General features: G+C 46.1%; 1 protein-coding gene across 4 annotated transcripts in view; it reads right to left on the reverse strand.

Moving 5' to 3' along the window:
• TRAK1 (trafficking kinesin protein 1) overlaps positions 1-24,224 on the reverse strand; it is a 215,195-nt gene that overhangs the window by 118,733 nt on the left and 72,238 nt on the right. For 3 of the 4 annotated variants that reach the window (XM_017876385.1, XM_017876383.1, XM_017876382.1), the window contains exon 1: positions 18,579-19,047. In XM_017876385.1, the coding sequence (XP_017731874.1) occupies positions 18,579-18,669 (91 nt within the window). In that variant the 5' untranslated portion in view covers positions 18,670-19,047. Of the gene's footprint in view, positions 1-18,578; positions 19,048-22,760; positions 23,058-24,224 lie in introns of those variants that run through there. The other variant, XM_017876387.1, reaches the window with a different exon arrangement.

Raw genomic sequence — 24,224 nt, forward strand, 5'->3', positions numbered from 1 at the left:
AAAAAAAAAAAAAAAAAGAAAAAGAAAAAGAAAAGAAAAACAATGCTTTTAAGAAAATTAATTTTTTTTTGCTCATCATCACTGGCCATCAGAGAAATGCAAATCAAAACCACAATGAGATACCATCTCACACCAGTTAGAATGGTGATCATTAAAAAGTCAGGAAACAACAGGTGTCGGAGAGGATGTGGAGAAATAGGAACGCCATTGTGGAAGACAGTGTGGCGATTCCTCAAGGATCTAGAACTAGAAATACCATTTGACCCAGCCATCCCATCACTGGGCATATACCCAAAGGATTATAAATCATGCTGCTGTAAAGACATATGCACACATACGTTTATTGCAGCACTATTCACAATAGCAAAGACTTGGAACCAACCCAAATGTCCATCAATGATAGATTGCATTAAGAAAATGTGGCACATATACACCATGGAATACTATGCAGTCATAAAAAAGGATGGGTTCATGTTCTTTGTAGGGACATGGATGCAGCTGGAAACCACCATTCTCAGCAAACTATCGCAAGGACAGAAAACCAAACATCGCATGTTCTCACTCACAGGTGGGAACTGAACAATGAGAACACCTGGACACAGGGTGGGCAACATCACACACCAGGGCCTGTCATGGGGTGGGCAGAGCGAGAAGGGATAGCATTAGAAGATATGCCTAATGTAAATGACAAGTTAACGGGTGCGGCACACCAACACGGCACATGTATACATATGTAACAAACCTGCACGTTGCGCACATGTACCCTAGAACTTAAAGTATAATTTAAAAAAAAAGAAAATTAATTTTTTAAAATGGTTAAATGGCAAATATCATGTTTGTTTTGTTTTGAAGAAATAGGGTCTCATTCTGTCACCCAGGCTGGAGTGCAGTGGTGCAATTATGGCTCACTACATCCTTGAACTGGGCTCAACTGATCCGCCCACCTCAGCCTCCCAAAGTGCTGGGATCACAGGCATGAGCCACAGCGCCTGGCCTATAATACTTTTTAAAATGACATTGTTAGGCTGAGTGAGCTGGTCCATGCTTGCAATCCCAGCGCTTTGGGAGGCCAAGGCAGGAGGATTCCTTGAGCCTAGGAGTTCAAGACCAGCCTGGGAAAGATGGCAAGACCTCATCTCTACAAAGAAAAAATTAAAAATCCAGGTGTGGTGGCACACACCTATAGCCTCAGCTACTGGAGAGGCTGAGACAAAAGGATCCCTTGAGCACAGCAGTTAGAGCATGTAGTGAGCTGTGACCATACCACTACCCTCCAGCCTAGGAGACGGCAAGACTCCATCTCTCACTCTGTCACCCGGGCTAGAGTACAGTGGCATGATCTTGGCTAACTGCAACCTCCATCTCCCAGGCTCAAGAGGTTCTCGTGCCTCAGCCTCCCAAGTAGCTGGGATTACAGGCACATGTGAACATGCCCAGCTAATTTTTGTATTTTTAGTAGAGACAGTTTTGCCATGTTGTCCAGGCTGGTCTTGAACTCCTGAGCTCAAGTGATCTACTCGCCTTTGCCTCCCAAAGTGATGGGATTACAGGTGTGAGACACTGCACCTGACCTTTTTAATTTTCTTTTTCTTCTCTTTTTTTTTTTTGAGACGGAGTCTCGCTCTGTCACCCAGGCTGGAGTGCAGTGGTGCGATCTCGGCTCACTGCAACCTCCACCTCCCAGGTTCAAGTGATTCTTGGGCCTTAGCCTCCCAAGTTGACCTAGCTAATATTTGTATTTATAGTAGAGACGGGGTTTTGCCATGTTGGCCAGGCTGGTCCCTGAACTCTTGAACCTAGGAGATGGAGGTTGCAGTGAGCTGAGATCTCACCATTACACTCCAGCCTGGGCAACAGAGTAAGACTCTGTCTCAACAGAAAAAAAAGAAAAGAAAAGAAAACAAAGTAAGAACTGAGGAGACGGATTAGATTACCATTAGGTTCATGGAATTCCTCTTCCCAAGCTTTCCTTGGAGTCTTAGTACACTCTGGAGTAGGTGCTAGTTTTTGACCACAGAAGACACACACCTGGTATAGAAAAGTGCTTTGAAAACCAGTCTCCTGAAAAGGGGAGAGGCTCCAGAAGTGTGAAAACTCTTTTCTAGGTTTGAAAAAAAGAAAAAAAAGAAGAAGATGCCGGCCCACAGCATCTTTCAAAACAAAAATGTTGGCAAATTTCATACTTATCCTTGTCAAACACAATATAAGATGTCAAAATTTGGCATAAACCCAGTCCAAAACAGAATGATCTTCGTGTAATTTTTAATAAATAAGACATTCATATGGGTTTAATCAAAATGGATGCATTTTGAATTTAGTAAGATTACCATAACTAGGGTTGGGCACGGTGGCTCACACCTGTAATCCCAGCACTTGGGGAGGCCGAGGCGGGCGGATCACAAGCTCAGGAGGTCAAGACCATCCTGGCTAACATGGCGAAACCCCGTCTCCACTAAACACACAAAAAATTAGCCTGGTGTGGTAGTGGGCGCCTGTAGTTCCAGCTACTCAGGAGGCTGAGACAGGAGAATGGCATGAACCCGGGAGGCGGAGCTTGCAGTGAGCCGAGATCGCACCACTGCACTCCAGTCTGGGCGACAGAGCAAGATTCCATCTCAAAAAAAAAGATTATCATAACTTCTAATCCTGTGGCTTTAGGTAGTCTAGCCCATGGACAATAAGGAGGTTTGTTTTGGGAAAGGACTGGTATCCTCTTTGTTTCAAAGCTAAACTGTAAGTTCCTCCTAAAGTTAGTTTGACCTGTGTCCAGGAATGAATAAGGAGAGCTTGGAGGGTGAGAGCAAGATGGAGTCAGTTAGGTCAAATCTTTTTTTCACTGTCTCAGATTTTCTGAGTTCACAGCTGCTTCTGGGCCTTCTGTCTGGAACACCTTTCCCTTCCCTGCCAAGCACCCCCTTTGCCCTCTGATCTCAGATGGAGTGACTTCTTCAGGGCCACCTCCCTAGACAGGTGGGCTAAGTTACCCCCTTGGCACCTGGCATTTTCCACTGATCACAATTTGTAGTCACTGATTAAGTGATTGATTACCAACAGTCTCTGTCATCGGAATACACAGCTCCAAGGGGGCAAGGTCAGGGTCTACTCAGGGCCAGAGCAGACACTCAATAAATGCTGCAGAATGGAATGAGCAGCCAATCTGGTTCTTCACAAGCACCTGCAGTGCCCTGCACTGGGAAAATCAACCTTCACAAACACAGAGCAGAGCGGCCAGGACCTTCACCGAACACCCGTGGGAGACCTGGGGCTTTCGCCAAAATGATGCCTTTCTCCTGGTCACAAAAATGCACAAGGCAAGACTTGCTTTTCTGTCTTCTACTCCTCGACTCCTTCCTGGGCCAAAAAAGCTTGGTTGTCAAATGGCAAAGCTCACACCCCACCTACAAAAGGCGAAGGGCTGAGCCAGGATGACAAAATTCAACACATGCAGCTGAATTGGGCAAGGGAAGTCAGAATAGTGAGAATGTTTACAACCCTCAACAGGAAAAAGCCCTTCAGCTCTTATGCTGCGAAGGCAGGAGGAACACTTTCAGGACTACTTCATAGGAACGAACTTAAAAAGCTCCATGTGTAGGACTCCATCCCCAGAGAGGAGCACCCCAGCCTTGCATGGCTCTCACCTTGCAGAGGGCTGTACTTTCTCCTGTGCCCACCTTAGCAGAAGCCCCAGAAGCCCAGATCTACCAACCCCACCCCCCAACACACACACACACACACACACACACACACACACACACACACACACACACACCCCATGGCCTTTCCCTCTATTGTTTGTGTGGCTCCAGCCACAGCTGGGAACTGACTGTCTGGGCTATTCAAGTTATCCCCACATGGACAGTTTGTATAAGTGTTCTGGTTACACAGTTGCATTACTCCGGGTATTTTTGGTGTCCAATTTTGCAACACACACAAGGTTGTCAGGAACAAATATATAGTTACAGTAAGAATGCCTGTATAAAGTTTAATTTTGCACACTCAAAGCAATCAGTCATTGTCTTTACAGTTCTAGCCTTTACACCATGCTTAGGATGGCCTTTATTATCTCAAGATTAGCAAAATATCCTGTAATATTTTCCTCTAGCACTTTTACAGTTGAATTTTTAACATTATATCTTTTCTTTCTTACATTTTTTTTTAACTGCTGTTTGCTGAGCAGGGCTAATTCACAGGCAGTGTGCGCAGGGTAGCAGCCAACATTATATCTTTCAATCACCTTTTGAACCATCTGGATTTTACTGGGTTTGATAGAGTTATGTAGGGATCCAGCTGTACTTTCTTATAATGATAACAAACACATTAGTAATAATAGTAAACATTTATGGAGTGCTACCATAAACACTTACAAGCATTTACATCCATTAACTCATTTAATCCTCCTAACAGTCCTAACATTTATTCCCATTTGACAGAAGAATGAATACACTAAAGCACTGAGAAGTTGAATACCTAGACCCACATCACACAGCTTGTAAACAGTGAACTGGTTTTCTAACAGAGCCTGAACTCAGAGGTCACAATCCTAACCACCACCCACACCTGCCTCTGGCCCCAAAGATCCTGACCTCACTGATTAAATAATCTCTCCTTATAACTCTTCTTTCTCTAAATTTTCTCCTAGCCCAACTTCCGGTCTTTTGCATACTTTGAGAATTTCTTAAGCCAAGCACAAAGATAAAGCTTCACTTTTTGACCCATTCTGAAACTTCGCCTTCAAACAGGAGCATTATGGTCAAATTGGGTAAGACTCATCTTACTACTGTCATGCCTCTTGGTGGTTCAACGCCAGGAGGTTTCATCACTTTGCTGTCTTTTGCATTGCAGAGTATGTGCTACCAGATTCTTTTTTCTTTTAGTGATTTAGAAGAGAGCTTCCACAAGCAGTGCTGGGAATGGAGGGTGCCAGGCAGTGTCCGGGGTGACCATCAGCTAAGAACTACTTCCACCATTTACCCATCATGCTATGCAAATACCACTGTTTTCCTGTCAGGGTCATTATGTGAAAGGTTCAGGAATGCTAATGTTGAATGTTTGAATCCTTTTTTTTTTTTTTTTTTAAAGGCAGGGTCTCACTCCTGTCACCCACGCTGGAGTGCAGTGGTACGATCACAGTTCACTGCAGCCTCAACTTTCAGGGCTCAGGTGATTTTCCCATCTCAGCTTCCCAAGTAGCTAGGACTACAGGCAGGCAGCACCACACTTGGCTAATTTTTTGTATTTGTAGTAAACATGGGGTTTCCCCATCTTGTCCAGGCTGGTCTTGAACTCCTAGCTCAAAGGATCCACTTCGCTTGGCCTCCCAAAGTGCTGGGATTACAGGCTTGAGCCACTGCCCCCAGCATGCATCATATTTTAAATTATGGTCAAGGAGGCATGGTAGACACTACTAGTGGCCATCCGCTATCCATACTCTTCTTAGTATCAAAGCTCTGGGCCCTAAGGAAAAACCACATTTCTTAGCCTCCCCTGCAGCAAAATGAGACTACAAGGCTAAGTGTTGGCCAATGAGATAAAAGCAGTGGTGTGTAAGCCTTTCTCAAAGGCTGCCTTCCCTACATCCTGGAATTCGGACATGATGGCTGATGCTTCAGCAGCCTTCTTAGATGTGAGGTGACCTTAAGGATGGAAACCATATCTAGTATGGTAGAACTGAAGGACAGGAAGAGCATGGGACCCTGGGGACAGCAGGGCTGCACCAGTCCTGCGCAGTCTCCCTCTGAACTTCTTATATTTCAGAGAAAAATAAATCCTATAATGTGAAGCCACTGTTCTATATAGCCAAACTTAATCCTTACTGATATAGTTACCTTTAAAGGTACTATCTGTACAGGCTAAGAGGTTAACAGGCCAAAAGGTTACAGGCTAAGAGGTTAACCTATATTTTCCTAATTATCCACAGCAAAAACAGAATAATCTATTTGCACTTAATCTCACCCATCTCCCTCCAACCTCGGGTTTTACTGCTCTAATCTGGGAGTTCAGATGAAATTTCCTGTTTTTAAATAATTAATTTCTTTTTTTTTTTTGAAACGGAGTCTTGCTTTGTCTGTCGCCAGGCTGGAGTGCAGTGACGTGATCTCGGCTCACTGCAACCTCAGCCTCCCAGGTTCCAGCGATTCCCCTGCCTCAGCCTCCCAAGTAGCTGGGACTACAGGCGCACACCACCACACCAGGCTAATTTTTGTATTTTAGTAGAGGCGGGGTTTCATCGTGTTGGCCAGGATTATCTCAATCTCCTGAACCTCATGATCTGCCCACCTCGGCCTCCCAAAGTGCTAGGATTATAGGCATGAGACACTGCGCCAGGCCCAAATAATTAATTTCTTAGACTTGCGTTCTGTTGTCCAAAAACATTTTTACCCAATATTTATGATTAGACTCTCTAAGGCTTTCAAGGTAGCCTGAGCAGCTTCCAGAGTTCAAGGCCCACATCCCTTCCCTTGTCCTGCCTGTCCTGTGTTCCCCTTCAAAGGTGGCTCTAACTAGGGGACAAGCGAAGTCAGTTAGCAATCAAGGGGTAAATTCTGGAAAAGTTAAGTGCCACATTAGGAAAACTTATTTTATTAATAGTACAAAATCTTATGAAATCACAATGCCAACTGTGCTTCTACCATTCAATGCATTCATCTGTATTATTGTTAATCTAAATTATTTCCTGAACAGGAAATTCTGCTTAAAAATGAACAATGGTTACTTTTTCAAAACATTAAATGAGATCATCTGGATATTAAAAGATTTCAAACTCATCCAAAAAATATTAGTCTGACAATATGCAGTTAAGGAAAACAAATCCTGACAGTAAAATGATTCCACATTTACTTGAACCAATTTTCCAATGAACACAAACATAAATTCAAAATGTGGAAAATTCCAAAGGGCAACCTACAAAGCAGAATACAAATAAATAAATGCAACATTGTAACTTTAAAATGTAATTATTCAGGTGATAGAGTCACTATACACAAGACTCCAGTGCACATAAAATGTCTATGTTGTTATTATCATATTTTATTTTTTATTTTAAATAAAGAAGAGGTCTCACTGTGTTGCCCAGGCTGGTCTCAAACTCTTGAGCTCAAGTGATCCTCCCACCTCAGCCTCCCAAAGCGCTGGGATCACAGATGCGAGCTCAGCCATAAAATGTCTGTTAAGTGTACACTCGAATAGCATTGATGACTACTCAAGAAGGATCCCCCACCACCACTCTCCAAGGTTAGGGGCAAGCCTGTCAGAATCAGGAACAATGACAGCAGAAATCAAGAGAGTTTTGAAAGCTTATTAAGAATGCATGGCCAGGCACAGTGGCTCACGCTTGTAATCCCAGCACTTTGGGAGGCTGAGGCAGGCAGATCACTTGAGGTCAGGAGTTTGAGACCAGCCTGGCCAACCCAGCAAAACCCCATCTCTACTAAGAAAAAAAAAATACAAAAATTAGCTGAGCGTGGTGGCGCATGCCTGTAATCCCAACTACTCAGGAGGCTGAGGCAGGAGAATCTCTTGAACCTGGGAGGCAGAGATTGCAGTGAGCCAAGATCACGCCACTGCACTTCAGCCTGGGGGACAGGGGCAGACTTCATCTCAAAAAAAAAAAAAAAAAAAAAGAATGCAGCCACACTGTGGGAGATGTGAGGAGACTGAGGGATAAGGGATGACAGCTAAAGGAAAAGAAGATTTTTGGCAGTGGATGAAAATGTTCTGAAATTGAACAGATTCACCAACTGAACTGGTGATGATTGCACAACCCCATGAACATACTAAAAACCACTGAATTATACACTTTAGATGGATGAACTGTATGAAGCATGAATTCTATCTCAATGAAGCTGTTACAGGAAAAAAATATAACCACAAGGAATATGAAAGGAGGGCTGCTGAGCACACACACTGACAGAGGCAGGAAGCAGAAAACTCTCTGAGGCAGATACGGGAGGGTCCCTGGAGAACTTCCCACCTGCCAGGGTCATTGTGCACAGGTGGCTTGCCTAAACATGCCAGCAGTGAAAAATTCAGTCTCTTAACACATGCATAGTAAGGGAAATAAATCAAGGTGGAATGGCTCAGACAAGCAGCCCGCATGCACACTGGAAGGTCAGGGTAGAGTCGCCAGAAACTCATACCTTATACAAATAGGGAACACAGCCCCATCAGCAGATAGAGAAGCCCTTGTATTCAACTGTGAAGGGAGAAGCAGCAACCTGCTTTCAGGACCCTTCTCTTTGAGTGTCTGTGTGCCTACTTCTCCCTGGTCATGAGACAAGAACCTGGACCTTGCTGGGCTAATGAGCAAAATATCCTGCATCAGTACCCCTAACACATCAGCAAATCTCTGGAAAACAGAAGATACCACAAAAGATAACTCTGAATCCATGAGAAAGATTAAATTGCCTTCCACATCAACTGTCTGGAAAGCCCAAGGTAAAAGGAGCTTCTAATACCTTTAACAGACATTTCTTCTGAAGACAGGTTAAGACAGGTAAAATGAGATTTTGGCTGGGCGCGGTGGTTCACACCTGTAATCCCAGCACCTTGGGAGGCCAAGGCAGGCGGATCACTGGAGGTCAGGAGATCGAGACCAGCCTGGCCAACATGACGAAACCCTGTCTCTACTAAAAATACAAAAATTAGCCGGGTGTGGTGGCGTGTGCCTGTAATCCCAGCTACTTGGGAGGTTGAGGCAGGAGAATCGCTTGAACCTGGGAGGTGGAAGTTGCAGTGAGCCGAGATTGTGCCACTACACTGCAGCCTAGGTGACAGAGAGACTCCATCTCAAAAAAAAGATAAATAAATACATGACATTTCATACTTAAGAACAATAAGCTTTGGTTACCTAGATTTTCAATGACATGAAACGACTGTTTACAGCTTAACAATGCTGAGTAAATAGGTGGAGGATTGCTGGACTCACCAACAGCTCTTTGAATGCTATTTGGCTTCCCAACTAAAAAGAGGTGGTTCTCTCCTACCATTAAGTTGGTGTTATGATAGAGGTCATTCCTTGAAGGTCTAGGCCAGGAGTCTGCAAACTATGGCTCAAGGGGAAACCCAGCCCCTGCTATTTTATAAAGAAAAGTGTTACTGAAACACAGCCACACCCGTTCCTCCTGGGAGTGTCTATGGCTGCTTTATGTGCTGCAACAGCAGAGACAAGCAGTTGAGACAGAGATGTTCTGACCTGCAAACCTAAAAGATTTATTCCCTGGCCCTTTACAGGAGTTTGCCAACTTCTGCTCGAGGCCATAAGAGTCACGTTCTTCCCCTCCTCAAGCAGGGCTAAGAGAAGAAGCCAATAATTCAGAGGTGACTGGCACCACGAGACTTTCATGAAGGGCACCAGTGTACCTCGGCCATTCAGTGCCACTCCTGTCACCTAAGAATATTCTAAAGTCTAAGCTGTTCACTTTGTCCACAATTCTTCCTGCATCCTTCCTGAATCACCCTTGCTATGGTTCACTATTTGCCCAATATGGGCAAAATATTTCACAACTCTGTGACTTCGGGCTGGGCCACATGACTCGTTGTGGCCGACATAACTCCATGTCCAGTGGGAGGCTCTAAGCAGGCCTGTGTGGCATGGTTGGGTCTGTCCTCCTGAGCTCTTGGCTTCTGCCCAGAGGAGAACACGTCCCTATCCCTAGGTAGGTCCCAACTTTGTGGTCCAAATCTCCAAACAAGAGACAAACAAAGCCAATCCTCACGTGACCCATGTCTGTGAGCAAGAAATAAATGTTGTAGGAACCACTAGGATTTGGAGGCTGTTAGCACTCCTACAGCAACAACTGACTAATGCACAGCTAATTTAAAGTCCTGTGAAGTTGGCCAGGCACGGTGGCTCACACCTGTAATCCCTGCACTTTAGGAGGCTAAGGTGGGGGTGGATCACCTGAAGTCAGGAGTTCAAGACCAGCCTGGCCAATAAGGTGAAACCCCATCTGTACTAAAAATACAAAAAAATTAGCCGGGTATGGTGGCACATGCCTGTAGTCCCAGCTACTTGGAAGGCTGAGGCAGGAGAATCACTTGAACCCAGTATACAAAGGTTGCAGTGAGCCAAGACTGTGCCACTGTACTCCAGCCTGGATGACAGAGCAAGAGACCCTGTCTTTCTTAAAAAAATAAATGGTGACAGGTGAGACAGGCAACTTTAATTGTGTAGAAGGAAAGAAATCTTCTCTCATCTCATCTTTTCTCCTGCCTTGTTCCATCTGCCTTTATTCTCTTCCCATCCACTCTGTTTACTGGAACTAATTCTAGGAGAGGTGCACTGCAGCCTCTACATCCTGGGCTCAAGTGATCCTCCCACCTCAGCCTCCCAAGTAGCTGGGACTACAGGGCATGCACCACCACACCGGCTAATCTTTATATTTTTTGTAGAGATGGGCGTTTCACTATGTTGCCTAGGCTGGCTTCAAACTCCTTGGCTCAAGTGGTTCTCCTGCCTCGGCCTCCCAAAGTGCTGGAATTACAGGCGTGAGCCACTGGCCTTAACCCTGGCAGTCTCTTCCTACAATTAACTCCCATTTCCTTCAATCCATTCCAAAAGTTGCAAAACCCAGTGAAGGCTCCTGGCTTCTGTTGCTAGTGCGTCTCTGGCCCACTAGGTGGTGCTTTATCCTCACCTGGACAGGCCCATTCTACCACACATCCCAGGCAGCCTGAACTCACATTAAAGGCAAAGGAAGAGAGGCTGGGCACAGAAAACTTCCAGGCCCTGTCACAAAGTCAGCTTTGCCCCTTCTCATTTCTACTCACATAAATAGGGAGAAACAACAGCTAAAATAGCACTGGACAATGAGTTCAAATCTGCAGGTATGACCACCTGAATGGTCTATGGTCAGGATTTTTCAAAGCTGAACAAAAGAGCATAATTATATTTATCAGATAAGATGAAACCGAACATGTTGGTTTGGGAAAGAGAACAGAATTCCTACTAAGAGAAGAACATCAGGGTCCCTCAGCATGGCTCTCCCTCTCTGCATGGCTGGGGTATGAAGGAGGGGCCCTGACCACAGGCTTAGCTCAACGTCGTCTTTCCAACCATTTCCATCTCTCCCACTAAGAAGGTTCAGCTTGTACCACGCAAATGTTCCATAATCTAGGTCAAAATCAAACTAGGGTTTAAACCCCCTGGAAGGTCAAGATTAGGGTCTTGGTCTGAGCTGCCGCACTCAGGTCTGGAGTTGGTGCTGGCATCCTCTGGCTCCTTGGGCCACCTCCCCCTCATTTTCTCCCATCTGCTTTAAAAATCCTTACTCACTTGAGACTCAGGCCATCAGCTGGGTCACCCCCTGCCTACGCCCACTCGTCCACCCATCAGCAACTCTGCCCTGGTAGAGGTTGGCGGCCGTCCTCTCCACCGAGTGCAGCCACTCATCCAGGCTGCCGCTGCCACCCCCACACCTGACAACACCTGACTGCCCAGCTCTCAAGTCCGGGACCTCCATGGCCCTCCTTTCACATGCCACTTCTGCCAGCCACACCCGGACCACCTCTGAAATCTGGAATTCAGATGCTCCCCTCCCTGACTGCAACCCCCACCCTCACAGCTCTCTATCAGTTATCCCTGCTATTCCATCTGGAGACCCCCAGACCCTCGATCCCTCTGCATGGCCTCTACCGCCCCCTTCCCGTCCAGCTGGAATCCCCCAGCCCTTTGCTCCAGCAACACTGGTGCCTAAGGCTTAGCCTCCCTCACTCCCATGGGACTTTCATGGCACCATACAGCAAAACCCAATTCTGGATGAAACCACCTGTCCACCTTGCTCTCCCTGCAGCTGGGCTCCAAGGGGTACACCATGGACTCCCATGCTCAAAAGGCCCACCCTGCTAGGTGCTCCTTCTTTTCCAACACCGTGATAGAGGGTAGCAGAGTAGGAAGTGAGCCTGGACCACATAAGGCCTCAATAGAGCAGTAAATTTGTAAATTAGGGCAAAACCACCTTCTAGGCACCTTCCAGTCACTCCAAAGGGTGAGCTGGCTGGAGCTCTGTGTTCTCTCTCTCCTCCCTCTCTCCCGCAGGTCAGGTTCCCTCCACAGAACTCAGTCTTCAGCCTTCCCGCTTCACGTTGATATCCTCACCTCTTCCTTCTCATTCAATTCCAGCTAATAATTCAAAAAGACTTACTGCACACTCATGACCTGCAGACTCAACTGGGAAAGGGCCAGTTGACCACAGGCCCAACTTCCCTTCCTCCATGTGCTGGAAAAGCACCAAAGAACATTAACTCAGTATGGCCTGTGACCTGCCTGCTGCCTGTACCTAAGAAGCTCTACTGAATGCTGCAAAGCTTCCAAAGGCATCACCAAACTAGATCTACCTCAGTTGTAGGTAAATATTAAAAAGAAAAAACAGAAAGCCATTGTTTCTGCAAGGAAGAAGAGGAGGAGAGAAGCAGAGAAAGGAGGGGAGTGGGGATGGAGGAAGAGAAGAAGGAAGGAGGGAGCAAGGGGAAGGAGAGATATGGGGGGAAGGGGGGAGAGGAAACAGAAAGTGGGAAGGAGAGATGGGGGAGAGAAGAGGGTGAGAAGAAGAAAAACGAAAAGAAGGGAGGAAAGGAAAACTTAAAGGTCCTCCAAGATACTCCTCTGGAAATAGAAACACCACTGGACCCTGGTGTTGACATAGTTGCCAATATCACAGCAGTTTAAAAGGTGAGACCTCCACAGCCCTTCCCAGAGCACACTCTGATGGACCACCTATCAGTATGTGATTGGTCCGTTTTCTAAGACATATGTCTGGGAAATTTAAAAACTCAAATCATAAACTATGTGGTGAGTGCCTGATACAAGGTTCATGTACGCCCAGTAGGTGCCGCGTGGTGTTCAAAATCCAAGCCTACCAGGCAGTGACATGCTACACGAGGGATGGAAAGGAAAGTATATAAATAGGATATAAATAGTAATTAGAATTTTGGAGGCAATCACTCCATGAGCTAAAAGTAGAAACTTAAGCATTTATGTCAGATCACAGAAAATACAATAAAAATTCCTCCAGGAAATACCGAAAACGCTCGGCTTCCACACACTGAGGAATGTAAATCAAGATCAGGGGCTGCTGCCATTTATACACCTCAGCCGGCAAACAGCAAATGTGCTCATACCGGGGGTGCAGACAATGGGCGCCCACACACTCTCCCACGTCGTCTGAACAACACATACCACACAACCTCTATGACTCGCTCCATCAAATTACAGTCTCCAGCCTAGGAATTTGCACAAGTACATTCATCACTTGTTTGTTTAAATATGTGGGAACATGGCTATCCCCTAGCCAGTGGTATTTACAAAATACTGGAAACAATCTACATGTCTTACAATAGGGAATTAATTAAATCAATCATGGGATTTATAGACAACGAAAAATAGGCAGCCAGCAAAAAGAATATGATGGATGGATGCTAAGTGGAAAGGTCTCCAATACAGATTACTGAGGAGGAAAGGCACCAACACGTTTAGTATATGTTCCTATGTGTAGAAAGCTTTCAAAGCAGGGGAGGGGACATACATATCATACAAACGCAAGCACAGAACATTTTTGGAAAGATACACAAGCAAGTCATTCCCTTGGGAGGAAAGGCAGAGGGCTGGGAATGTGATGAAGGTGGAAAACCTCAAAGTGTATTCTTTAAACTGTATGCATTTTTCCTGTTGCACACTTTTTAAGCCAATGCTCCTAAGGGTGAGTAGGAATGGCGCTTGAGGCACCACTTAAAATGCAAGAACTGAAAACAACTTATAGCACCCATCAATAGGGGGCTGCTGCAGTGGTTCTGTCTTGGACCCTTGAGTAGTCAGCATGCTTCACTGTCTTTGGGGCTGCCCCCTTCACAACAATTCCACCTGCAGGGGCAGGGCCTAACTGCTCATTACGTGCCCTAATGAGGCTACGTCCCCTCAGTGACATTTGAAATACAGGCTATGTCATTTTTCTTTAGCTTCTCCTTTATCGTATGGTAAAGTATTTCGCTGATTCTTTTAAAATTATGTGTTTGGCCAGGCGCGGTGGCTCATGTCTGTAATCCCAGCACTTTGGGAGGCTGAGGCAGGCGTATCACTTGAGGACAGGAGTTCGAGACCAGCCTGGCCAACATGGCAAAACCCTGTCTCTACTAAAATCACAAAAAAAATTAGCCGGGTGTAGTGGCACATGCCTAGAATCCCAGCTACTTGGGAGGCTGAGGCAGGAAAATCACTTGAACCCGGGAGGCAGAGGTTGCAGTGAACTGAGATCACACTACCGTACTCCAGCCTGGGCAACAGAGCAAGATTCCATCTCAAAAAAAGATAGAAATAAAAATAAAATTATGTTTTTAAGAGGATTCATTATCTATGAATTTCATTTAAGGGTAATTAAAAAAGGAGTTACAAAATGCTTCTTCTAAAAAGAAATATTAGGTTTTCCAGGACTGAGAACTCCTGGGTTTTCCCAGCCTGTTCGGGTTGCTAGAGCAAAATGCCATAAACTGGTGGCTTGTAAACAATAAACATTTATTTCTCCCAGCTTTGAGGGCTGACAAGTCCAAGATAAAGGCACCAGCAGACATCTGGTAAGGGCTTGGTTCCTGGTTCACTGATGGCACCTTCTCACTCTGTCCTCACAGGGTAGAACAGGCCAGCTAGCTCTCCAAAACCTCTTTTATAAGGACACTAATCCACTCATCAGGGCTCTGCCCCTGTGACCTAACCACCTCCCAGAGGCTCCACCTCCTAATACCACTGCACTGCTGATTCGGTTTCAACATACATATACATATTTTGGGGAGACAAGTATTCAGACCACAGCCTGGTTTAATTAACTGACTGATGATGATGATGATGATGATACAGCCAAACAATGGGATATTATGTCACTATTTTAAAGAATAAGGTAATACCATGTGAATTCATTTTAAATAATATGGTTAATCATCTTAAAATGCAGATCAAGGAACAGGATATGGTCCCATCTGTATTTTTTAGAAAATGCGTATGTGCATAAAAACTTCTTGGAATGAATTTTTTACCCATTAAACTGCACTGATGGTGGAGTGAGAACTGCTCTGCACTGACTGTATTTTGGTACACTTTCAAGTTTTACCACCTGCATGTGTTATTATTTTCATAATTTAAAACCCCATTTTACAGTAAATGAAATGAATACAAAAGAAAAAAAATGAAGAAGGGGTCAGAAAATAATGCTGCCGGGTCTAAACCTCAGGGATCCCTATTTTATACAAGAGGTTAAGCTGCCTACTCTGCGCCTCCTCAGAGGTGGGGGTGGTAACAGCACCCACCTCAGAGCTGTGCTGAGGACAACATGAGTTCCAGGAGACGCACCTGGAAACCTGCCAGGCACAGAGCTCCTCCTCAGTAAATGGCAGCCACCATTAGGATCTGTGAAGGCTAACTGTATAATATGTGTCTCCTTGACTGCGCCATGGGGTGGCCAGAAATTTGGTCAAGAATGATTCTAAATGTGTCTGTGGTAGTGTTTCCGGGTGAGATGAGTATGAATGAGTAGGCTGAGTAAAACAGATGCCTCCTTACTGTGAGTGAAGTGGACCTCATCCAATCAGCTGGGGTCTGAATAGAGCAAACAGGCGGACAGATCCCCTCCCAGGGTCTTCAGGACTGGAACACCAGCTCCTGGGCCTCAATCCTGTCAAGCCCTTGGACTGCAACTATACCACTGGGTCTCCCAGGGCTCCAGCTTGCCAACTGCACATCTTGGACTTGTCAGCCTCCACCATCAAGTAACACAATTCCTTGTAATAAATCTCTATATATGTTTCTCCTATTGGCTCTGTTTCTCTGGAGAAACCTAGAACAAGATTTATAAAATTATATTTCTTCCAGATCTAGTTACAAAGTTACACCTTTGCTGGGCACTGGGGCTCACACCTATAATCCCAACACTTTGGGAAGCCAAGGTGGTAGGATCACTTGAGGCCAGAAGTTCAAGACCAGCCTGGTCAATATAGCAAGATCCCATCTCTACCCAAAAAATTAAAAAAAAAAAAAGTCAGGCATGGTGGCTCCAGCCTGTAGTCGCAGCTACTTGGGAGGTGGAGGTGGGAGAATCACTTGATCCCAGGAATTCAAGATTGCAATAAACCATGATTGCATGGCACCACTGCACTCCAGCCTATGTGACACAGTAAGACTCTGACTCTAAAAGTAAAATAAAGTTTCAGCTCCTGATAGTTTCAGCCTGACTTGCTCAAGTTTTTCAATGTTTATGAGAGATCAGGGGTCAGTGAAAACAGAGAGGTTTCTGACTCCAAAGTTCCTCCCCGGGCCGTGGGTCCCAGACTCACACGCCAACCCAGCTGCTCAGCCTGAGCCTGGCATTGGTGCACCCTGGATCCTCTCAGTCACTCCCAGTCAGTGTTCCCACAACAGCCCTTGGCTGAGCAGGAAGAACAGGGTGCCGAGGCCCACACCTGGCCACTCTGCCAACAATTGCCACTTTTTTCTATTATAATTTATTATTTGCCAGCTTCCAAAAATAGTTTGCAGTGAACAAAGATTGATACATTATATACATGAAAAGCTTGTTTCGGCCAGGCGTGGTGGCTCAGGCCTGTAATCCTAACACTTTAGGAGGCCTAGCTGCGCCTGAGCTCAGGAGCTCGCGATCAGCCTCGGCAACATGGCGAAATCCTGTCTCTACTAAAAATACAAAAAATTAGCTGGACGTGGTGGCGCACGCCTGAAATCCCAGCTATTCAGAAGGTTGAGGCAAAAACCTTGTGATAAATATTCTACCTACTCACCTAGTCATAAGGGAACTGAAAGGTAGGAAGATTAGCTAGTGGCCCCCAAATCATTCATAGCATATTTAAAAGGCAGAGGTGAATGTTTCCATGGTTTTGCAAAGATCAAATGCTCTCTCTAGAAATAAGCATAACAGGGCCCCTTTCTGCATTCCATTTGCAAAAACAAATCAACTGTGAAATAAAGGAGATTCCACTGAGAGGAGAAAAGAAAACTTCTAAATTACACATTTAGAAAATATGTGTTATTCCCTAGATTGTAATTTACATTTTCTCACTCTGTTGTAAAAGGGATATTTCACTGCTCATTATTTTCTGTTTCATTAATATAGCCAAATAAAAGACCCATTTAGATGACAAATTTTCAATAGAAAACACGTATAAAAATTATACTAGAGAGAAATTGAAAAGGCCATAAATTTAATAAATAAGACGTGTAAGAATTCCATAATGTTTTATTTGAGCATGTTTTCAGAGGATAAGACATCAAGTTTTATGGCTTAAATCAGTGATAGAAAAGGAACAGCTCCCGGGTCAGGCATGGTGGCTCACGCCTGTAATCCCAGCACTTGCGGAGGCCGAGTCAGGGTGATCACTTGAGCCCAGGAATTCAAGACCAGCCTGGGCAACACAGTGAGTCATACAATAAAATAAAATGAGGTAAAATAAAACAGTAAAATAAAATAAATAAAAGGAACAAATTCTAGGCCATGGCCCTTTGATGAAAAGTCCTCCCAGGCAGGGCTGCTCCTGTTAGCAGATTTGTCCTAGGCAATTCTCACTCGGTTTACAGCTTCTCCTTTACACCCTGGCCCACCTCTGTGCTCTGAGGGCAGGACCAGTCCTCACCGATCCCAGGAATTAACATAAACCCCAGTAAAAAGCTGGCCCTGGATGCATGCTGGTTCAACACGCAAAAATCAATACGATTGCCTCAGTAAGATGCATGTTTAAAGTATCTTTAGGCTTATTTAGTAAGATTTACACATTTTAAAGCCTAAAACTGACTGGAATGGAACAGGAGCTCACTTCTCTCAGGAATTAACTGTTTTCTGGCTCACACAGCTCTCCGGAAGCAGCGTGTAGACAGGGCAGAAACCAGATGGGTCATCAACCACCAGACTCTGACCAGCTTAGAGGAAGTGAGAGGTGTCAACCCCACAGCAAGAGACAAGCAAGAGCAGATCTGATTAGTAAGCCTCCATCACTGGGGTGTGGGTCCAAGTCCCAGGCCCAAGCATTTAGTAAAGGACAAAAAAGAAAGGGAAGGTGGAAGAAGAGGGAAAGGGGAGAGAGGGAGGGAGACAGTCTAACTCTGTCCTTCACCTTCTGAAAAATTCCTTGCTGCCCCAAGATACCAGGTTAGCGTCCAAGAAACCAGGATAAAGACAAGACATAGGATTAGAGAAATCACAGCTGGAGAGGCGGAGGACGCCTTAGAAACCCTGTTGACCCACTGCAGAGAACTGTGAAGGGAAAGGGAGTGGGAGTGCCCAGGGAGTCTGGACTCAACTCAGCCCTGTGCTTACGCCCTGCAAGTATCACTTGCACCTACTGAGCCTGGGCAAGGGGACAAGGGGACCTGGGAACGGGAGATGGGGGGGGTGGCGGTGAGGGCAGTGGTTGTGTCTCTAAAGCCCCTTTGCTCTGCCTATCATTCAACATGGCAATTTCTCTACCACATGACCATGAACAACCTCCCAAGCAGCACAGAGCAAGAGAGAGACAGCTTCTCCTGAGGTCTTTTCTCCTTTCCGACCATACCACAAAGAAAACAGACAGCAGACAGACCTGGCAAACATACTTACCACGGGAGTTTGTCCGAATGAGCTTGCCTTGGCAGAGTCCTGGCAGAGGCTGAGCCCTGACGGGCTGCCCGAATTGAAAAACCAATGCCATGTGCAGACATAAACTCCAAAGGCACTTCAGAGAACAGAGAGAGCCTCCATGAGAGCCCAGCCCTGGCAGTACCTCGCACAGCCGTCCTCCCGTGCCTTCCTCAGCAGTTTTCTGAGTTTGCTTGTTAGGGCAAATCCTAAGATTGTGAGCTGCCCTGGAAGCACAATGGGTTATGTAACTCCAGGCAGCCTGGGAACCCTATCGGCTCATCTTGTTAAGTCACCCCAAACAGAAAATGACGCACCCAAAAATGTGATACCTCTAGGTTGGGGGTAGGGGAGAACGGGGCTTTGTGACGGGCATTCCGTTTTGCCTAAAATTAAAGTGGAACAAAAGTCTGCTGTTCATCTCAGGGCTTGCTGGGAACTGGGGGAGGAGTGAATTATCAAGGGCTGAATGCCAAGCGGTGTCCTGAGACTGCACTTGGCAAAGCCCTGGGAGGCCACAGATGCATTCTTGGGGATAGTCTAGGTCTCTCGGAGAACTTTTTTCCATTTGATGTCTTCCTTTCAATGACTGCCTAATAAAACTTTAATCTGAGCATGTTCTCCATCACCTGACAGCCCATCCCTTAAACGCAGAAGAGTGTCTGTGTTTACACTCCTGTTTACCAAGCCAGTGCGGAACACAACAGCACTGAGCTGTTTCTCAGCTTTCCTCTGGTCCCAACAAAGAACCCTCAAGTCACCACATCCTATAGGGTTTGAAGTTTCAGCACTACATTCCGCCATTTCTTTGTTTTTTGGTTTTTTGTTTTATTTTGTTTTGTTTGTTTTGCTTTGTTTTCTTGAGACAGAGTCTCACTCTGTCACCGAGGCTAGAGTGCAGTGGTACTGTGTCGGCTCACTGTAACCTCTGTCTCCTGGGTTCAAGCAATTCTCCTGCCTCAGCCTCCCGAGTAGCTGGGATCACAGGTGTCCACCACCACATCTGGCTAGTTTTTATATTTTTAGTAGAGATGTGGTTTCACCATGTTGGCCAGGCTGGTCTTGAACTCCTGACCTCAGGTGATCGGCCTGCCTCGGCCTCCCAAAGTGCTGGGATTAAGACATGAGCCACCATGCTCGGCCATGAAGTTTCAGCACTACATCCTGCCATTTCTTTACCCTCCGTTGTCACGTTCGGAGAAAGTGAAACCACTTTAATAGGCTGGATACTTCCTAGATTTCACTGGTACAGACGCCACGAGAATCCCATGGATCAATTCATGTGTTTGCACAAATGTAGATGCAGTTGGGTCATTGCCTCCTCCACAAAGCCCTCGTGGTCTTCTCCTGTCCTTTCCCCTCCAAGGTTCAGCCTGGCACCCTCCTTGGTGCCCTCCTGTGCTGTGCTTATCATCACTGTGCTAACCTTGGTGTACAGTCAATTTCTACTCACTCATCTGTCTCCCCAACTAGACTGCATTCTTAGGCAGCAAAAAACCCCTGCCCTGGGGTCCTGCAGACGTGGATGCAACTCCTGCCACTCAGGAGTTCCGCCAAGGTGCTGAACATTGCGAGATCTAGACTCTTCACCTACACGAAGAGGATAACACCCACTGCACAAATCGACACAATTGATACACCCAACAAATGTTCACTGAGCACTGGCCACAGGCAGGCACTATGGTATAGTCACTGGATTCAGGAGTGCGCAAAGCAGACACAGAGTTTGCCCTCTGCAAGTTTACAGTCTACTGCAAGCTTGGGAAACAAAACACAAATATAGTAGCTCAGAGGATGGTTAAGTCTGGGGAAAAAAATTAAGCAGGAAAGGGAGATGGGGAAAGGTGGGGTAGATCACTCTTTATGTCAGGGGGAGGGTCACAAAAAGCATCAAATAAAATGTCACTTGGATAAGGAAGAGGGGGATCATGAGGATATCTGGAGTTAAGGCAGTCCAAAGACCCTGAGGCTGGATGTGCCTGGTGAGTTCAAGGTTAAGTGAGGCAGCCAGTGTGTCTGAAGCACAGAGGGCACAAAGGAGGCAGGTCAGTGGGGCAAAGAGGGATTCCCATCATTCAGCCCCTTCCTTACAGATCTCTATAGAAGGGGAGCTCACTGTAAGTTTGGAGGAGAGTTAAACCATCTGACTGCATTAAAAGCCAACTCTCATGGCTAGGTGGAGAAAGAATTTTACAGAGGCAAGGGTAGCAGTCGGAGGCCCCACTGGGAGGCCAGTGTTGTCACCCAGGTGTGAGACGGGGATGGCTGGGACATGGTAAATGCTGAGTAGATTCTGGACACACTCTGAAGACAGAGCCAACAGAATTCCTGACAACCTGGGGTATGAAATGCAGAAAGGCAGAATCACAAATGCCTCCTCCAAGGGTCTTGGCCTGAGCAACTAGAATAATGAAAGCACCATTTACAAGGATGGGGAAAACCCTAAGAAAAGCAGGTGGAGGTGGAAACCAGGAGCTCATTTTTGGTCACTTGAGTTTGACATGCCTGTTGGACATCTAACTGGAAACTCATGTGGAGTCAGTCTGAGACGTCTGGCCTTAAGAAGAAAGGTCCAGGTTGAGTACAGAAACCAGTGAGTGGCCAGTACAGAAGGCGATTTTAAAACCTACGTGCTGGGTGAGATCATGTGCTGCATGGGTGCGCACATAAGAGCAAAGAGGCGGAAAGGTTGGGCCCTTCAACGTTCCCAGGCTTGGGAGAAGAGGAAATGCAGCCACTGAGGCAGAAGAACAGGGAGAATGTAGGGACCCAGAAGCCAAGTAAAGACTGTACTTCCAGAAGACAGGACTTGGCAACAGTGTGAATTACCACTGAAAAGTGAAGTGAGGTGAAGGCAGAGGACAGACTGGACTGAACCAGGTTGTCAGTGTGGTGGGGCATAAGCCTGCCTGAAGTGGACTCCAGAGAGAACAATGGAAAAACCAGAGTAAGCAAAAAGTAGAGCAGAGACACTGGCCTCCGGGAAACATGGGACTGGGAAGGATTCTATTTCCGAAGAGGGAGATCATAGCATGTTTCTGCACTAAAAAGAAAGATCCAAGTGCAAGGGGAAAAGAATGATGCAGTAGAGGAAAGGGAGATATCGGAACTGTGTCCTTCATGGGGCAGGCAAGCAGGAGAGGGACTCAGTCACAAGTGGAGGACAACTTGTGTGGGCCACTTGACAAAAAGGGAGAGGAGGTGTTTGGGGGCCTAACACAGGAGGAGCTAGGTACCAGGCTGGGACCCCCAGCCTTCTCTGTGCCTTTCTGTATCCAGGGAACCCCTGACACACAGGAGGTCCTCAAGGCTTAACTGGTAACACAGAACCAAGAGAAGCTACTGGAAGCCAACTTGCATATATTAAGCTGTCATCAGGCATTACTTCAAACAGACAAACAAAAGCAAACACTGCAGACAAAAATGAGAAACTGAGCGAACTTCTATATGAATGCAACTGGACTGAACTATAATTTTGCTACTTGCTGCTGTTATGCACACCATGCTACACCATTTCCATTGAGAGCCCTCTCTTATGCTAGCCCCAAGCACTTGTCTCAATGTTTCCTTGGGGAAAATAAAAAAGCAATAGCTCTAGTATTAAGTGCCCGCACAGCAGATGTTCCCACTGGGAGGTGATTACCACCTGGGACACTGAGAGTTATGACTGACACAGGTATCTGTAAAAATCCATGTCTGTGCAAATCCTGATGGTGTACAAAGGGCACTCCATGAAGTTTTCTGTTTTTGCATCCCACAATGACAGTGCATGTTATTCCCGTTATACCTGTTTTATATCTGAAGAACCTGAGTCCAAAGAGAGAAGGAAGGGTTCAATCTACACTGAGTGCCTGTGATGAGCCATGCTTGCTGCTCAGGTTTCAATGTTACCATCTTTAACCTTCATGACAATTCAGTGAAGTGCTGTCTACATCTCAGTCAGGATAGTAGGTCAACAACTGACCCAAGTTACAAAATGGTTCACTGGCAGAACAGGTTCTGGATGGGAGGTCTCACAATCCCAAAGCTCAGAGTCTTTTGCACTTTAGTAGTTCCCCTCCGCATACCTCCCCGAGACCCTCCCATGTGGCTGCATTCCTTCCCTAATCCTCAGTGACTGAAACCTCCCTCCCTTCCTCCCTGGCAGGGAAAGGGCCCCCATACCAGTAATGGTGCAGGCATCCCGGTACCCTCTGTAGCTGGGAGCATCTTCCACAGCCTCGCTTATGTAGTGTTCCTCAGGGATGCCCGGGCTGCAGGCTAGGACTGCATGGTTGCATGCCTCCGAAGGGGGCACGGAGTTGGCCAAAGTGTCGTCGTGCAGAGCTGTGGCGTCCAGCTTGGCAGGTTTCACAGGGAGGTGCCCACTGCCATCGGGGGCCCCACTGCCAGAGTCTGGGGCAGTTGGGCAGATGGCCCCCGGTAGTTCTGGTGCACCAGCAGGGGCTCCTTACAGGGAATCTATGGGACAATTGAGAGAGAGGGGCACAGTTAGAGTCTATCGATAAACCTGGACAAATCTTTAGAAAATAAGGGCCCGGGGATGATGTACATTCAGACTGCGAATTCTGAAAAGTGTTTCCCTCAAGTTATGGCATCTCCAGTCACACTGCTTAGTTTCAATAAAATAATTGCAGCAAAGTTCCATTCAACTAATGAATACTGACCAAAATGTGGAGCACATGGCTTCATTTGCTTATTGAAACCTGCCTTGAAGCAGCTCTAAGCAAATAAACACACTGGAGCACAGCTAAAACCTATATTCCTACAGGATTTATACACACAAAGAGAAGTAACATTTTTATTTGTATAAACTCTTTCAAGCACAGTAACTTCTCAACTCTCTAAGAACTTTAAGGTATGCCCCTAACTTAACCTACGGTGAGAAATTAGGGGACTCCTTTAAGAACCTGATGAAAACGGCCGGACACGGTGACTCACTCCTATAATCCCAGCACCTTGAGAGGCTGAGGTGGGCGGCTCATTTGAGGTCAGGAGTTTGAGACCAACCTGGCCAATACGGTGAAACCTCATCTCCACTAAAAACACACACACACACACAAAATTAGTCAGGTATGGTAGCAGGCACCTGTTATCCCAGTTACTCAGGAGGTTGAGGCAGGAGAATTGTTTGAACCCGGGAGGCAGAGGCTGCAGTGAGCCGAGATCACGCCACTGCGCTCCAGCCTGGGCAACACAGTGAGACTCTGTCTCAAAAAAAATGAATAAATAAAAAAGAAAGAAAAGAAATGAAAAAGAAGAATCTGATGAAAACTATAGACTCGTCCCCATTTAAAATCTGACTGGGACTAAAGATAACTGCTGAGAAAATATGGCACACGACACAGGCTGCTAAACACTCTGCTCTGTTCCGGCAACAGCACACCTACATGCAGGCCACTTCCCACACATTTCAGGAGCGCCGCTGTCTCACCTCCCAGCGCACCTGCACACACACCACATGTGTACACACAAAATGTCAAACAGGAGCTTAATGAAAAAGGAAACTTACAAACATTCCTCAGCACAGGAGATCTCAAATTGTGGTCTGAGAATCCCTGGAGTTTCCTGAGACTGGTTCAGAGGGTCTCTCACTTTTTCGTGGAGGTACAGTGGAATTTTTCAGAG

The sequence above is a fragment of the Rhinopithecus bieti genome, unplaced genomic scaffold, assembly GCF_001698545.2.
Source record: "Rhinopithecus bieti isolate Rb0 unplaced genomic scaffold, ASM169854v2 scaffold_9581, whole genome shotgun sequence".
NCBI classification, from domain to species: domain Eukaryota; kingdom Metazoa; phylum Chordata; class Mammalia; order Primates; family Cercopithecidae; genus Rhinopithecus; species Rhinopithecus bieti.